The 19134-nt window shown below is 38.6% G+C and overlaps 1 protein-coding gene across 3 annotated transcripts in view; it reads right to left on the reverse strand.

Moving 5' to 3' along the window:
- Window positions 1–1265: 1265 nt before the first annotated feature.
- LOC143018116 (uncharacterized) overlaps window positions 1266–19134 on the reverse strand; it is a 26490-nt gene continuing 8621 nt past the window's right edge. For 2 of the 3 annotated variants that reach the window (XM_076173239.1, XM_076173241.1), the window contains exons 3-7: window positions 12623–12924; window positions 11665–11818; window positions 5442–5605; window positions 4844–5070; window positions 1266–3812 (exon numbers count right to left, since the gene is read on the reverse strand). In XM_076173239.1, the coding sequence (XP_076029354.1) occupies window positions 3728–3812; window positions 4844–5070; window positions 5442–5605; window positions 11665–11818; window positions 12623–12924 (932 nt within the window). In that variant the 3' untranslated portion in view covers window positions 1266–3727. The remainder of the gene's footprint in view (window positions 3813–4843; window positions 5071–5441; window positions 5606–11664; window positions 11819–12622; window positions 12925–19134) is intronic. The other variant, XM_076173240.1, reaches the window with a different exon arrangement.

The following is a 19134-nucleotide window of genomic DNA, read 5'->3' on the forward strand; positions in this document are numbered from 1 at the left end:
TAAACCAATTCTTGCCTATTTCCTTCTTAAATCTAAATTTGTCCAGTTTATACCCATTACTGCGAGTCCTGCCCTTATAAACTTTATACATGAAACCTGTACCCATCCTATTTCAGCACCTGTCCAAAAGTTTAAATGTGTTTGGGATGAAATGTCTGAAGTGTGGTGGGGTTACAAGGTTGGATAGAGCTAGAAACGAGGTGGTGAGGAGAGTGGGGATGGAAAAGGATAGGAGATGGGGTTAATGAAAGAGTATTGGGATGGTTTGGACACATGGAAAGAATGAGTGAAGAAAGATTAATAAAAGAAGTGTAGAGGGCAGAGGTGGATGGAGTGAACATGAGGGGACAAACGACCAAGGATGAGGGGGAGGGATAGGATAAAAGGGACATTGAGCAAGAGGGGGATGTCTGTTAAGGAAGGGAGAAGATAGGGGTGATTGGAAAATGGCTATGTTTAGATGATACTGTGATACACGGGAGTGGGTGGGGGATTGGGGTGTTAGGGAGTGGTTGTGTGAACATCATTTTGGCACAGCCCAAGGGGATTTCTCCGTCTTCAATGTTACTGCATGTGGGGACAGAGAACGGGGTTGCTGATTTAAGTGGCCTTGCTGTGGATGTACTGTGTCTTGTTCCATTGCTTCTCACCCAGGGCAAAAGATGTCCTGTCATCAAGGAGGAGTCAAGATGAGAGGGAGGGAGAGAGGGGTGGTGAGTAGAGGTGAAATGGGTGAGATTGGAATTGTCTTTTGACTTTGGCTACCTCCCTTATGAGGGGGAAAAAGCCCTTGGTATATGTATGTGTATGCAAGGAAAACTAGTGTTGCATGGGTGAAGAGTGGTTCCATTCCTTGTCTGGCCATCTCCTTTGTAGGGAGGAAAGGGCCTTTTGGTATATGTAGGAATGGTCCTATCTATATACCTAAGGCTTGTAAAGGAGGTAGTCAGCAAACGTATGCACACATCCCCATCTAATTACTTCTATTTTATCTTGCCTCCTTGTGGATGAGGGGTCATCTGTCTCCTGTCCAGGTCAAACAATTCAGCAAGACAGAGCACATCCATAGCTGGGCCCCACTGCTTCATTTACATGGTGACCCTCCCTCATGTGAAAATAGATAAGGAGACTCATTGGGCCATGTCAATCTATTGACAATTCACAACCATTTTTCACTCCTACATATATCTTTCCATCTACATGCAGATACTACATGTCTCAATGTACATTACTATAACAGGAATCTATATAAAAACATATAAACATTTATCTTTATTTAAAGAAACTCATACATTACCAGTTTATGGTCTTTTTAAGTATTTGCCTTAGGCAACATAATGAGAAAGCACTTAGCAACCTATTGTTTTACTTAACAATAAAACGCAACCGTGCACAAATACACTAAAATATTTTATGGAAAACCTAACTCTTGAACATTAAAATGTTAAAAAAATAACTTAGAAAAATAACCAAGTGAGACATAGACTGTATCAGGCCATCACTGACAATGCTTTGAAAGCTGGAAATTTAAAAAAGCAAAAGCAGGGCTTAAAACAATGTAGACATCTGGTCTTCCTGAGTGAAAAATGGATCAATTTCTAGCTTTGCTGCGTTGATGTGCACACTCCGGTCCTTCAGACTGAAGTAAGCCTTAAATGCATGTAGGAACAAATGACCTACAGCACCATCACTTTACTGACCATTACAGCCATAAAACATACAGTAAAATCTACTTATGACTTATAACCAACGATGTTGAAGATCACTACCAATGGCATTTCTCATAGAGACATTTTGCCTACTGTAGCCAGCAATCTTGGTTGTTGCCACATCACAGTTTGGCTAAAACTCCTGTGTCATAGCCTGATGTTTGCTTCTGGTAGATGACTTTTCAATAGTTGTATTAACAAATTGGCATTCTTAATGAATAACAGTTGTACATATGGATCATATATCCATCACCTAACAGAAGATAAAGAACTACTCCATTGGCACTACAAGGTGGACTACAACTACCTTCCAAGGTGGTCCAATTTGCTGTCTAGCAAAATAATTTAAAACGGAAAAAAAAATCATATCCCTGATGTAAGGGAAAATAGACTGAATGACATCTAATCTAATGAAATAAGTGATGGAACAGACTGAAATGTGAAATGACTGACTGAGATGACTTGTGCATGTTCAAACAAAAATATGATTTATATTCAGTCAATATGTTGCCCCAGTTTTATCTTTTGGGAGACCCACAGACCTCCAAACAGTACACAAATAATACAGTTATCCTGTGAGAGAGACATCAGATGATTATCTCCTTAACTTGAGCTTGATCACCACTTGGATACTTTGCCCCATAGTTGAAGTGGAAGATAACTCCGTTTGGAGATGCCTCAGGCAATTGGTCTTTGGACTTCCATCAATCCTGTCACTACATCCACCTTTAAATACAAGGACAGCTGACAACTAATGACTACTCCACTCCTACATTTTCAACCACTGAAGTAGAAGCACTCCCAAACTAATACAATGCAGACATTAGTCCATGGCCTTTTTTAGTAAGATGCACGTGAGGGCCTGAGGACCATTACCAGTTGACACGTGGCTGCGGCTTTTCAGTCAGTAAAACATGGCAATAACTGACTTGACTGATGAAACATAGCTTACCTTTAGTCTCAGGAAAAACTTTTAGGCTATGATAATATTCAATTCTTGGGCTACTATATCTGTGTATGAAATGGAACTCTTATCAATTTGTTGCTCAGTACTTCTCTTCCTGGAGACCTGTGGCCCTGAGGGATCCAGTTGTATGCACCTCTACCTGGAGGTACAAACCCAGAGGAACTGATACTTTGAAATTACTACATCCCAATAAACGCAAACTAAATTACTTAACTTAATGACTAAATAAATTGCTTGAAGACTAAAATTAACTTCTATGAATAATTTGTACCCCATATTCTTAACAACTTATTCCACTTGCATAACAACTGTGGACACTGGGCACTGGCCTCACCTTGGGCTGCATTTTTTCAAAGCCTCCTTACTTTGGTCAATATCACGAGTTGCAGACCCTCAGTCTTTTGCCTGCACCAACATAAAAATATGCACACACCAAAAGTCTGCTATAAATTCACATCCCTCCCAGATTTAAATAGGATTAATAATTACTCACATCTCAAATACAAGCATTAGAACATTAAATCATTTATGAGCATCTGCTGTTTCAACTTTGCAAGCAAGCTATTCTTCAGTTATATATAGGTTAATTATGGAAACCAATTACTGGGAAATCTAGACAAAGAATTCATAGACAGCCTTGTGACCTGTGCTGGTTCCTTCACTCATACACTCATGCTCATCACAGATGTGGTCATCACCCGAGCACCACTACCACTACCGGCCCCTGTTTACACATTTCAGCTAAGGCACAGTTGGTCATTAGGTAATACATAAAACAAATATTTTCATCAATGCCGTGAGAGTGAGGAAAAAATAAACACATAAATAAAAAATAAAAATAAGTTACCTCCTCTTCACATCCTACCTCTTAAAATTTTCTATAAATGAACTGTATTTGCATAAAAGTATTGTTAATAACATCTAAACCTGTAGTATCATTTAAATAAATCTTACATCCACTACAGCTGTTAGCTTATTTAGTGCTGGTCACAGACATCTCACTATATCTAAATGTGCCTCAACTAAAGCATGAAAACTGAACACATCACCCTCAGTGACACTGGTTACTCAGCACCGTCTTGACATGTTGGACACAATGCTCCATCTCATCATGGTCAGAGCGACACTGCTCTAATCTGAAAGCAAAACATGGGAAGAGTTTAAGCGAGACAATGACAAAAACACTTGAAGTACCCTACCTATCAAAAGGCTTCTTCTCCCTTATAAGGGGAGACTCAAATATATTTGAGATGAAGTGTTTAAGAAGTACGATGGGGATTATACATACATATACCAATGACTTTTTCCCCCTTACAGGGGAGGTAGCCAAAGTCAAAGGCATAAATCTATCACGGTGAGAAATGAGGGTGCAAGGAGAGGAGGAAAATGAGGAAGGGTGGTATGGTGGAGAGCTGGCAGATAAGGTTGATCAAAGAACAATGGGATGGTTTGGGCACATGGAAATAATAATCTATGAAGACTTAATAAATATGGAAGGCAGCACTGGAGTGAACTTGAGGGGAAGACTGAGAATTGGATAGATGGAGGGAGGGAATGCGCCCTTAGATACAAGGGGAATGTCTGTAGAGCAGGGCAGGGAGATGGCAAGAGACAGGTGAATGGGGAGAGGTCATGATTGATGAAAAAATTGATGTGACCTAAAGGGATTGTTTCTTTGCTCTGTAAATTTTCAAGTGGATGAGTGGGGGTTTGTTGTTGCCCATATGAGGATGATATGAGAGTAAACCAGTTTTGCTTGTGGGACCCTCCTGTGGAGTGCCATGTCTTATTGTATTGCTCCTGACCTGGGCATTGGATGGGGGTACAGGGAAAACCTTTCATCTGCAAGGAACTACAATAAAAAGACCCTAAATGCATGGGTGTACGATGGATGAAGAGGGTAAGTGTATGGCTGGGCTGGGCCATGAAAGGTCCTTTTGATGTATGCATTTTTTTTTCTTTTTACACAGGAAAACAGAAACATATGAGAGGAACCTTTCTGATAAGACAGGTGTGTGAATGGAACAATCCCATGACACTGCATAACTGGACTCCAAAATTAAGAATAATTTCAGTTTTTGTACAAAGTCAATACTTTAACTACATGTAAAACTATTCTAATGATAATGAAAATACATTTTCAGTATTTTGAAAGTCAACAACTTACTTTTTGAGAAGGCTTTCCAGCATGTCTTTATTCCAGGTCTCCTTCTTAATGCCATCTAAGCAGTATGTGGCCAAGTTCTTAAAACAGGTCTTTCGAGTACTATTATGCTGTGGTGAGTCCCAGACTGGAGTAGCTCGAACATATGACCAAGCCATAAGTGTGTAATCCACCAAACTTAGCCACTGTTGTGATTCAGTCAAAAGCTCACACTGGTCTATGATTCCTTTCTGTAAGTATTTGAAATAAATGATGAGACAGAGAAGGGATCCACAATTATAACACTGGCATTGCACACATTAAAAGACCCAACCCTTAGGGTTCTCATTGGAAAACTCCTCCCACACTCTTTTATGCATATACTTTTTTTTAGATGTCCCCTTAGGGGGTACAGAGAATAGGATGCCTAGTCTCTGTGCCCCATTTTTGTCACCTTTTACAACTCAAGTGGGAACACTCAGTGGCAGTATTCTTTCTCCATTACCACAGGGTTTGGCAAAAAAGGAAATATATATTCGGAGAAGTGGTACAGGACAGTATTAAGAGTTGATAGGCAGCATAAATTCATACAAATATTAAATGATTATGACTTCTACATTACCTTGAAGTTGCTAAGGTGGGGTGAAGCTTTACTGTATGCAGGAGAGTCTGTTTTCGATGCAAGACGTGAAGTGGGTAGGGACTTAAAGATGGCCTTCTTCAGAGTGTTTAAGGATTCCTCCATGTTCTTCAAATCTGGTTGGGGTAGCATTCCTGAAATCTCATCTGTGAAACAGTAATCATTATCAAAAGAGGGTAATATTTTGCTTTTCAAAAGACTATCTCCCACTACATTTTTCAACATTCTCATCAATTTAAAAGGAGGAAGAAAGAAAAAGTAGGGAAAAATAAAGTAAAATAAAATAAATAATGCATAATTCATACACACACACACACACACACACTTTCAACGAACGGACGGCTTGAAGAACGTTCTGAAGAAAAGTGCAGATTGTGGATCCCAACGCAAAGAGAAGTGCCTTTTTGTATTTGCAGGGGGGGGGGGGAATTGCTCGTGAGGTAGTGGGAAAGTAAGGAAAGAGGAGAGGGGGAGGGATTGCTGGGAAAATGGAAGGTAATGAGGAAGTAGAGGACTTGGTCCAAATAGACCGCCGTAAAGTAAACAAAAGACCACAAGACGAGCTGGAGGACGACGGAATGTCTAATAAGAATGTAAAGATTAGAAGTATAGATAGGAACAATACAGTAGAAAGTGATGAGAATATTTTCAAGGGATTTAAAGAGAGTGGGGGGGACACAAACCCCCCCCGACTGACAAGACTAGAGAAGAAGGTTGATAAGGTGATCGAGGACTTGGAGAGTAGGTTAGGTCATATGAACACCATTTTAAAAAGGGTTGAAAGATTGGAAGAACTGGAAAAGGCGAATAAAAACTTAACTGATGAAATAGAAGAACTAAAAAGACAGTTAAGAGAGGTAAAGGGGGAGAATGAGGAATTGAAGAAGAATAGTAAAGAAAACAGAGAAACAATAGCTAAAGAAAGTAAAAATTGGAAGCAAACCCAAGAAGGAAATAAGATTTCATTCACTGACATAGTCAAACAGCAATTGAAAGAACATACTGAAGACTCAGTTATTAAAGTGATGAGACAAAAGGAGAATATAGTAAGGGATTTAGCAGACAAGAAGAAATGTATAATTATATTAGGAATGGAAGAGAAACACAACACAGATAGAACCACAAGAATCAAAGAGGAAAATGAAAAAGTAAGCCAATTACTAGAATCAGTTCAGGAAGATGAACCAGGAATTATGAAACAAATCGAAGAGAAATTTAGACTCGGAAAGTATAGCACAGACAAGACCAGACCAATTAAGATTAAATTCAAGTCACAAACAACGGCAGAGAATATCTTATCCAAAACAGGGAAACTAGCAACAAGTGAACAATACAAAAATATATGGATAAAAAGAGAAATGAATAAAGAGGAAAGAGAGGAAGAAAAGCAGAAAAGACTGGAAGCTAAGACAAAAAACGAGAACAGAACGGAGTCAGAGAAAGAGAGATTCTATTGGAGAGTAGTGAACATGAAACTAAGGAAGTTCGACATACAAAAGAAAAACATAAGGGAAACAGAGAACACAATGGAAGTGGCAGAAAACTAAGAGTGTCTTACACAAATATAGATGGATTAATAACAGGATTGAATGAGCTGAATGATTATTTGAAAGAAAAAGAACCGGACATAATGGGAATTGTAGAAACAAAATTAAAAGGCCCACTACCACCCAACAGTGTAGGACATGATGCATACAATTATTGGATTAGAAACAGAGAGAAAAAGCAAGGGGGTGGAGTTATGTTCCTGACTAAGAAGGATATAAATGTGAAAGGTGTCATATATGGAAAGAATACAGTAGAGATGATTATGATAGAAGTGGAAGACAGAGATAAGAAGAGCAGAAAATTTGTGATCAATTATGTGCCTCCGAAAACAGCCTCATGGGAGGAGAGTGAATATAAAAGTATGCTAGAGGACACAAAGATAGCATTAACTAAAATAATGGAAGACGGAGGAAGAATAGTTATGATGGGCGACTTTAATTGCAAAGAAATCTGCTGGGAAGAAATGACAGTAAAGAGTGGTGATGACTCATGGGGAAATGCTCTACTTGAGATGATTACTGACCATTCAATGACACAATGGATACAAGAGAACACTAGGTATAGAAATGAAGAAGAACCATCGAGGCTAGACTTAATAATTACATCTGAACCTAGAATAGTGGACAAGATTGAATATAAAACACCAATAGGTAAAAGTGACCACATATTGATTGAACTGGAACTTAATGAAGAAAAATATATGAAAAGAAATGAACAATATAGAAAAGGAAGAATGATGTATGAAAAAACAAATTTTGATAAACTAAGAGAATTCTTCCAACAAGAAAACTGGGAAGAAATATACAAAGAAGAAACATCAGTGGAAGAGAAATGGAATATTTTGACAAAAATTTACAAAAAAGGAGTGGAAAAGTATGTCCCAAGACAAAAACAAGAAAAAGAATATGTAAAATGCTGGTACAACAAAAGTTGTAGGGAGTTAAAAGACAAAAGAGACAAAGCCTGGACCAGATGGAAAAAAGACAGAAGACCTGAAAAATGGAAAATATATACTGGTTATAGAAATGAATATGTACAAAAGTGCAGAGAGAAAAAAAGAAAATATGAAAAAGATGTTATAGAAAAGTGTAAAGATCAACCAAAACTATTCTACAGATTTGTAAACAATAAACTGAAAAACAAACAAGACTTGGAGAAATTGAGACAAGGAGGAGTTGAATACACTGAGGAAATGGAAATGGCAGAAATTATGAACAAACATTTTAAATCAGTGTTTACAAGGGAAAATATACAACCTGAAGAGATTGAGTGGAAAGAAAAAGTCCCCCCTATGGAAGAAATAGAAGTAACAAAGAATGAAATATTGACACACTTGGGTAATTTTGATGTCAGAAAATCGCATGGGCCAGATGAAATAGCAAACTGGATTCTGAAAGAATGCAGGAATGAACTGGCAGACAAAATACATAGCATAATAAGCAGTTCCTTAAAAGAAGGAAAAGTTCCAGAAGATTGGAAAAAAGCAAATATAGTACCTATATATAAAGGAGGAAATAAAGAAGAACCTACCAACTATAGACCAGTCTCTCTAACAAGTACAATAGCAAAAATTTGTGAAAGAATTATCAAAAGTAGATGGGTAAAATACTTGGAAAAAAACAACGTACTAAATCCAAGGCAATTTGGATTCAGACAAGGACGATCATGCGTCACCAATTTAATATGTTTCTATTCAAGGCTAATAGATATAATACAAGAAAGAGATGGATGGGCTGATTGTGCATTTCTAGACCTAAAAAAAGCTTTTGACAAAGTACCACATAAGAAGCTGCTTAAGAAATTAGAATATGAAGGAGGAATACAAGGTAAATTGCTAAATTGGATGGAAGACTTTTTGCAAGAAAGAAAAATGAGAGTAGTGATAAGAGATCAGCACTCAAAATGGAATGAAGTAATAAGCGGTGTCCCGCAGGGAACAGTTCTGGCCCCAATAATGTTTGCTATATATATTAATGATATGGATGAAGGAATTGAAAGCTATATGAGCTTCTTTGCAGATGATGCAAAATTACTGAAAAGAGTGAAAACTGAAGAAGATTGTGAATCACTACAGAGAGATCTAAATAAAGTACAAGAATGGAGTAGGAAGTGGGAGATGGAGTTCAATACAAAAAAATGTAGTATAATGGAATTTGGAAAAAGCAAAAACAGAATAACAGGATCATATAATTTGGGAGAAGAAGGAATAAAAAAAGTAGAAAATGAGAAGGACCTGGGAGTCATTGTTATGAATAATATGTCACCTGAGAAACATATAAATAAGATTTTTGGAGAAACCTATAATTTAATAAGAACAATCAAAGTGGCATTTACATACCTGGATGAAGAAATGGTGAGGAAAATCCTAATCACCCTGATAAGACCAAGATTGGAATATGCAGCAACGATATGGTCACCAAGTACAAAAAAATGTATAAAAAAACTTGAAAGAATACAAAGAGCAATTACAAAATTGGCACCAACACTCTCAAAACTATCATATGAAGAGAGACTACAAAAACTTAAACTACAGACACTAGAGCAAAGAAGAGAGAGAGGAGATTTGATAGCTATTTACAGAATCATGAAAGGCATAGAAATTACTGATAGAGAGAATCTGATAAAATGGGATGACAGAAATACAAGAGGACACGGAAAGAAAATAAAAAAAGACAGCTATAGAAGAGATTTGAAAAAGAACAGCTTTCCTCACAGAGCAATAGACAGTTGGAACAAGTTAGATGAGAAAGTGGTGTGTGCAAAAACAATACATGAATTTAAAAATAGTTTAGATAAAATGAGATATGGAGACGGGACCCCACGAGCATAGCTCCCCTTCCCGTAAAATACAACTAGGTAAATACAACTAGGTAAATACATATATATATATATATATATATATATATATATATATATATATATATACCAATGGCTTTTTTGCCCCTTACAAGGGATATAGCCAAAAAACAAAGGCATAAAATCCACCCCCACATGCTCCACTCCCATTCACCACCCCTCACTCCCTCCTATATTGGCTCCTCCTGGACGATTGGTCATCCCTGCACCTCACCCACTGCCCTGGGTCAGAAGCAATGTAGCAAGACACAGCTGCTTCATTTAATTGGCAATATCCACTCATACAGAAAGAGAAGACAGGAATAAATCCCTTTGGGCTCCATCAAATATCATTCACATTTACCCCCACATCCCCCCTTCCCCCTCCTACTCCCCTTCATGCATCACAGCATCATCCATACACAACCATTCTCCACTCACCTCTATCTTCTGTGTTCTCCCATCTTTCCTCAAAAGACATTCCCCTCTTTCCCAATGCCCCTTTTACCCCCATCCAACCATCTCATCCTACTCCCTCATGTTCACTCCTTCCACCTCTGCCTTCCACACGTCTTTTACTAATCCTTCTTCATTCATCCTTTCCATGTGTCCAAACCATCCCAATCCTCTTTCATCAACCCTATCTCCCAACACTTTCCATCCCCACTCTCCTCTTCACCTCCTCATTTCTCAATCTACCCAATCTAGTAACCCCTATCATACTTCTCAGGCATTTCATCTCACATTCAAACGCCTTCTCTCTCATGCTCCATGTTTCTGTCCCATACAGTGCTGTTGGCACAATCACCCCTTCATATTTCTCATTACACTTTTTAATCGCCCAAAGCATTTACTTGCTTCTATCAATCTACATTTCATCTCCACCTCCACTCCTCCATTTCCTGCCACATTTGCACCCAAGTATCTAAAACAATCCATTTCCTCCAGTCTCTCTCCCTTAACCCCTTCCATACGGTGCCGCACACGTAGGCGTCATGGACTTAGATCTCGGTGGCAGCAACCAATGCCAGCCGTACGACGTGTCGTAATAATACTCGCATCATAAAATATAGTCACCGCTTATATCGATCGTTCTCTCTTCACCCGTGAATTTTGATAACCATAGAAAATGCGATTACAAAAGAATTAGAAAGAATGTCATTATGGAGGGGCGACTACAATAAATATAATCAAGACGCCGATATGGCAGCCTCGCGAATACACTCGCTCCCCATGACGCCTACGTGTGTGGCACCGTATGGAAGGGGTTAATACTCACTTCCAGTCTACTGCCACTTTCTCCCCTTGTACATATCATCACCTTACTTTTACCCACATTTATCTTCAACTTCCTTCTTTCACACACCTTCCCAAACTGTCACTAACTTCCCCAATCCTTCCTCTGATCCTGCTACAAGTGCAGTGTCATCCACAAACAACAGCTGGCTTATCTCCCACTTTTCTCCATTTTCTTTAAACATCTCCAATCCCTGACCCACTACCCTTGCATTTACCTTTCACACCACCCCATCCATGTATAAATTGAACAGCCAGGGTGACATAATACATCCATGACAAAGTCCCACCTTTACCGCAAACCACTCACTCTCTCCATTTCTAATCCTGACACATGCTCTACTACTCTCGTAAAAACTCTTGACAGCTCCTAAAAGTTTTTCCCTTATCCCATATATCTGCAATACCTCCCACAGTGCCTTCCTGTCTACCCTGCCATAAGCCTTTTCCAAATCCATTCATTCAAGTGGAAATTTATAAAAGTAATCACTAAATCATACAATATAAAACCCCACCATACACTAACCTTTGAGCTCTGGATGTTTATCCATCACATTACTGAGAACCTCTACTAACTGGTTCTGTGAGAGTCCTTTGATTGCCAAATCAGGGGGTGACCGAGTTGGGGTCACCATAAGACTCCGGCACTTCTTCACAATGGGTGACATCTGCATAAGCATCTGTAAATAGCAAAAATACATTGTGTTACATGTCCATCACCTTTTGGAAACTATCTTTCCAACCTAAACAACAGCTCCAACAATCCACTATTCTACAACTGAAAGTGATAGGTAAACAAAACACATACATATACCAAGGGCTTTTTTGTCCTTAAAAGGGAGGTAGCCAAAGCCATAAGGCATAATTTCACTCCCATCCACAACCCCTCACTCCCTCCCATCTTGGCTCCTCCTGGATGACAGGTCATCCCTGCATCTCACCCATTACCCTGGGTCAGAAGCAATGCAGCAAGACACAGTACATACATAACAAGGCCACTTCATTTAATTGGCGACTCTTCCTCTCATGCAGAAGCCCTAAAGACGGGGATTTGTGTCAAAATATCATTCACACGTAACTACTCCCTAACTCCCTCCCTATCCCCCACTCACTCTCTTCCATGCATCACAATATCATCCATTCCCAACCATTCTCCACTCATCCCTATCTTCTGCCTTCTCCCTTCCTCAACAGATATCCCCTTTTGTTCAATGCCCCTTTTACCCCATCCATCCATCTAATCCTCTGTCATCCCCACATGTTCACTCCACCCACCTCTGCCTTCCACACTTCTTTTACTAATCTTTCTTCACTCATTCTTTCCATGTGTCCAAACCATCCCAGTACTCTTTTATTAACCTCATCTTCCATTCCCTTTTCCGTGCCCACTCTCCTCACCTCGTTTTTCACTTAATCCTTGTAACCCCTGCCATACTTCTCAGACATCAAACAAACAAAAACAAAATAAACCAATAAAAACTAACCCTTCTGTTTTCAAAAAGCTCCTTGGGGGGTGAATCACCAAGCTGAAGTCGTTTCCTTGGTGAAGTTCGAAGCAAAATCATCCCTTTGCCTGGAGACCGCTTGATAGGTGTCTTGTCAGACCATTTCTTTGGGCTTTCAATTGGAATTGGGGACCACTCAATGGGCAGTGAGCGCCTTCCTCGACCTCTGATTATAAGCTCATCAGGAGAGGGACTTGGGGACAGATAAGATGCAGGGACACTGACTGTAGCTGCCCAAGTCAAGGTGTTTGTGTTCACAATGTTGCCTGAAATAAGGGCACCTGCTTCAATAGTTATGAACTTATCATTCCTTATCCATTTTTTTCAACTGTATGCAGTAAAAAGCATATGCATTTACAGCTTCTCCTGTACATACATATACAGTCAGAGCTCAACCAACACAAGTGTTAGGTTCCTTAGCCCTGTGTAGGAAGAAATTTGTGTTGGGCATATAACAGGTCTTATGGGAAAAAATAAAGTTAGATTCCCAGACCCTCTCCAGACACTGGCACACAACAAGACCTGGTTGGTTATTCAAATTGTGCTTTCATGAATCATGGTCATATTCAGCAAATGCTGGGATATCTTACCTATTGTGTAAATGTGAACTTCATGCAAGGTGAAGATATATTGGGTGAGGTCTGATAGCATATATATATATATATATATATATATATATATATATATATATATATATATATATATATATATATATATATACATACATATATATATATATATATATATACCAAGGCTTTTTTCCCCCTTACAAGGGAGGCAGCCAAAAAGAAAAAGGCATAAAATCATTCCCACCCATTCCATCCCTAAATACACTCCACTCCCCTCCATATATATATATATATATATATATATATATATATATATATATATATATATATAATTTCCTCAAAGTAGGGACAACATATTTACAGTATTTATTTAACATGTATTTGGACTTTTAAACCCTCCCTGTACTGTTAACAACCCACCCAGTACAGTACTCTATTAATAACAAGGACAACTGTTGAGCAATAATGCTTATGATTAAAAAAAAATATAATGATTTTTACTGTACTTAACATGAAAGAAGTTGAAGTAAAATTTGAATAATGGTGATGAATTTGCTAAGCAGTAGAAATGATGATGCTGATGATGACTTCTACTGTGCAGCTGATGATTGCATTTTATGTCTCTTCAGATGGCAATGCCCTTTCCTGGGACACTTCTTACAATTCTTCCGAAGATGCAACTATAGTAGTAGCAGGAGCAGGAATTCTTTTTTGCAAGGCTGCAAAAACATTGTGATTGGAAGTTGCTGCCGCTGATTCTTTTTTGTTCAAAGAGCATCTTATAGGGATTCATGACTTCGTCGTCTTTGTTGCAAAATTGCAGATAACGAATCATATTGTCATCCCATTCCTGTGACCCCCTATTTCAATTCTTTAGCCAGGTTGCAGAGCTTGGCCAGCCATTCCAAAGTTAAGCCAGTTTGGTCAACAACTTCTTCCTTTCTTGTTGCATTTCTTCTTCTTTGCTGGCCAACTTCATCAAGTCTTCAAGGTCTGCGTTGGTTGGCAGCTTGGGGTGGCAGTCTAATAACACGTCGATGTCTCCCATGGTCAAAGAGGCTTTTGCTTCCTCTTTGATTAGGAAAGTTCGCGACGGCATTCTTTTCCAAAAAAAAGCCTGTCTCGTCCATTCATGTATGTTTCAGCAGCACTCGTGTCAGCAGAGCCAGCCTCACCATGCAGGGAAATGCTTTTTAGGACGAAGCATTTCTGAAACTTAGCAAACCACCCTTTGCTAGCCAAAAAAGGATTTTTTTAGGTTGTGAATCACTGGACATCCCTGCTTGCGGATCTTCTAGGTCATCTTCGTCTTCTTCTTCTTCGTGGCCACCACTGTCATCCTCATGTTCCTTAGCGGCGAAAGTCTTGTACAGGCTCCTAGCCTTTGTTTGGATAATGTTCGTATCCAAGGCTATGTTCTTCTTTCGGCAGTCAGCTATCCATACGGCCAAAGCAGCTTCCATACGGATGATAGTTTTATTACGAGCTGTAACCACTCTCTTCACCAACTTATTAAAAGTGATGACAGCCGTCTTCCTAATAATAGCCTCGTCCTTCTTGATGTAGCGAACAATGGATTCGTTCATGCTAAAATGGCGGGCTACAGAACCAAAAGTTCCTTCCTTCAACATATCCAGAAGTTTCACCTTCTCAGCGATCGTCATTATTCTTCGTTTGCGTTTTGGCTTAGTACCAGCCTTGGAAGAAGCAGCATTCTTGGGAGCCATTGCAGGGTATGAAAATGCGAAGTTCAACGCACAAAAAAAAAAAAAAAAAAATCACAGCACAGCGTAAAGTAGTACAGTTAACTGTTTGGCGAGAAAGCTTGAAGCGAAATGGCTGCGAGAGAGAGACAATGGAAGATGCTGCGGATCTGAGCATTGGTTAAAGCACCAATCACAGGCCAGATTACAAAATAGAAAGCTGTGATTCATCGTCTTTCTCCATTTCACCAATTACAGCCCATCTTACAATGCACTTCATCACCAAGATGGTACACTTTGTGATTTCTCAGTAACAGGATACGCAGGTACTGTATGCACATCGCATTCTAGATGGTTATTTTTTTTTGGCATGTGAGTTACAAGTTCAAATACCCCTGTATATATATTTTTTTTACTATTTTATGCTTGTTTTTTGTTCATAGACTAGGAAATATTTATTATTAATATTTTAATGAATTTCATGAAAAATTTTAGGTGTTCATATATCGCAATTTTTCTAGAATTTTCCAGAAAATCCACAATATATTTTCCATATATACATTTTAAAAATCCATGAAGTCGTGAATGATAGTTGAACCACAAAGTAGCAAGGGATCACTGTATATATATATATATATGTATATATATATATATTATATATATATATATATATATATATATATATACATATATGTATATATATATATATATAATATATATATATATATATATATATTATATATATATATATATATATATATATATATATATATACACAGGCACTCCTCTACCTACAAACATTCAACATACAAAATTTCACATATAAACAAATTTTCAACTCCAAATCACAGGCAGTTTCATTGTTTTAAGAAACATACAAAATTGCATCATGTTACAGTTAGCAGTGAGACAGCAAGCACAGTAGGCTGACAAAATATTTCTTGCCATGCTAAATGAATCTATTTAAAAAGGGAAGTTTATCTCCTTTAACAAATTTTCAATATTAGAATTGTAATTTTCTGTAAAAAAAAAAAAATATATATATATATATATATATATATATATATATATATCAGCCAAGATTAGAAGACAAATTAGAAGACTATCAGGATCTGAGGCAGTGAAGGACAGAATAACATTGACGATGGTGGCAATTGTTCAAGACTTCAAGCTCAAACCACTTTTAAAATACCAAGCAGTGTATCCACAGCCTTAAAAACATCACCAAAAACACAGATACCTACATATATACATTACAGTTCTGATTACCAGCTATCGCAGGACTTTTCTGATGCTGCTAAATCAAATATGCTGTTGTTGTGGGTCATACCCTTAATAATAAAAAACATTTAACTTCCCACCTAAATCTTGCAAATAGCTTAAACACAATAACAAACAACAGTTGTATAAAATAAAGTTTTAATCAACAAATGAACCTACTTTGGAACCTATCTTATTTTTCCAAATGAACCTACAAACAGATGAACATAATGAAAAAGAAATCACGCAACTTTTTTACATTTTGTTGTTGTTTGTTTTGTTGTGTTGTGTCTGAGATGAGGTGCCTGAGGAATATGATAGGAGTGAGAAATGAGTTGAAGAGGAGAACAGGGGTGGAAAGGGGGAGATAGGGTTGATGAAAGAGTATTGGGATGGTTTGGACACATGGAAAGAATGAGTGAAGAGGGATTAGTAAAAGAGGTGTAGAAGGCAGAGGTGGAAGGAGTGAACATGAGGGAGCGACCTAGGATGAGATGGATGGATGGGGTAAAAGGGGCATTGGGAAAGAGGGGAATGTCTGTTGAGGAAGGACAGGAGAGGACAGAAGATAGGGGTGAATGGAGAATGGTTGTGTATGGATGATGTTGTGATGCATGAGGGGGAGTGGGTAGGGAATAGGGGCTGAGGGAGTATGTGTGAGAAATAAATTGATGCAGCCCAATGGGATTTCTGCCCATCTTCTCCTTTTCTACATGAGGGGACTGAAGGGGGGGGGGTATTTGCCGAATTAATGAAGAGGCCTTGCTCTGAATGTGCTGTATCTTGTGACACTGCTTCTGACCCAGGGTAGTGGCCCAGATGCAGAAATGACCCGTCATCCAGGAGGTGCCAAGATAAGATGGAGGGAAGAGGGTAGAGGGGAGTGGAGTATGTAGGGGAAGGAATGGGTGAGAATGGTTTCTATGCCTTTGTTTTTTGGCTACCTCCCATGTAAGGGGGAAGAAAGCCTTTGGTATATGTATCTTAGGGGTGGAAGTAGCTTGGTAAACCAAGTGCATGGAAAGTCCTATTAAACAAGAACAACAATAATTGCAGCCTTAAGATTTACCAATCTAAATCATATAGCCTTACAGTGGGCAACAGTCCTTGGGCCCTCTCACATATCTCTCTGGAAAGAACTCTGAACAGTGTGTCTGTATTGTATCCAAGGGGGACTTTCTGTTACCAGATGAAAGCTAGACAAGGGGAACAATCACTGGCTGTCAGCTCTCCATATGTGAAAAAAAGAGTAGAACTGTAGTTGAAGTTGAAAGAGATCTTGGGACCCTGTCAAATGAGTGTCAATCCCTCAGGGCTGCACTTCTTGACAGGAGTGAGGTTGTTGATGGGTTTTCAAAAATAGGCAGCTCCACTGTTCACCTGACAGAACCACAACAGGTACCCATCACTGGTCCCATACATGGGAAAAGGATGTGAATATGAATTTTTTGAGGGATCAGTTTCACAAGTATGGTTAGTAAGGGTGTGTCATAAGTGAGAGAATGAGGAAGGGAACAATGGAAATGATTGGAGAGTTGCTGAGTATCTGAAAATCATTTTTGTGCTAAGACAGATATGAAAGAAATACATATACCAACAGCTTTTTCCCTCATACAAGGGAGGTGACCAAACAACAAGTGCATAAAATTCACTCCCACCCATTTCATCCCCACATACTCCACTCCCATTCACCCCCTACCTCCCTTTTTCCTTGGCTCCTCCTGGATGACAGGTCATCCCTGTATCTTGCCCATTTCATCTTGTGAGAAGCAATGTAACAAGACAAAACATCCACAGCAAGGCCACTTCATTTAATTGGTGACCTCCCCTCTCCGTCCCCTCATGCAGAAAAAGAGATGGGGAGAAATCCCTTCAGGCTGTGTCAAAATATCATTCACATATACTCCCTCACCATCCTCCATCCACTCCCTTCCATGCATCACAGCATCATCTTTACACAACCATTCTCCACTCACCCCTAGCTTCTGTCTTCTCCCTCCCTCAACAGATATTCCCCTCTTTACCAATACCTTTTTACCCCACTATCCATCTTGGTCACCCCCTCATGTTCACACCTCTGCCTTCCACATATCTTTTACTAATCTTTCTTCACTCATTCTTTCCATGTTTCCAAACTACCCCAATACTCTTTCATCAACCCTATCTGTGATGTCTTGGGTGTTTTCTAGATGTGAAAAAAGTATACAATGAGATTACCCATGAAGCAACATGGAGCATGTTACCAATACAGTATATGAAATGGGGAAGTCAGAAGGCAGGACATGCATGAGGGTCAGGAATGCAATGAATGATTTAAGTGAATATGGGACTGCATCAGGGATATGGCACTAGGTTCAACATACAGTGAAACCCCTATATTTGAATAGTCCAATGTTTGAACTCTTTTTAAATTGCTCCCATAATTGAACACTGCTGTAATATCAATATATACACCAAGGACCTCTTCTCCTTTATAAGGGAGGTATCCTGACAAATTAATTTAAGATGCAAAAATCAGGATAGTAAAACTACTTTTATAAAATGTCCTACACAGATATGTCACTGCTTACATTATTTTAATGTGGTAGTACCAATGAACTTTCTCCAGCTCCAACATGTTCATGAATGCAAGTTCTGAGTTTTCAAATTTAATTTAAATGAAGTCCTGTTTATACTCTCCACAAACTAATTTGTATATATTCCAATAATCCAAATAGACAATGCCAACACTAAGCTGGCAAATCAGTAATGCAGTAATGTGACACATTTTTATTAAAAAGCATAACCAAGACTAATTCAAATACCCTTTGCCTCATAAATGAAATGGAGTTCAAATGAAAATTTATGAAATGTGGTCCCCCAATTCAATTATTATGACCTATAATTTGGTCACTTTCTTCCCAAAAGTCAAATTTGGTGTTCTTTCATCAGAAATGATTACACTTTTGTTAGTGTGAAT

Source organism: Oratosquilla oratoria, chromosome 34 (assembly GCF_046742065.1).
Source record: "Oratosquilla oratoria isolate Oo_2021 chromosome 34, ASM4674206v1, whole genome shotgun sequence".
NCBI classification, from domain to species: Eukaryota; Metazoa; Arthropoda; class Malacostraca; order Stomatopoda; family Squillidae; genus Oratosquilla; species Oratosquilla oratoria.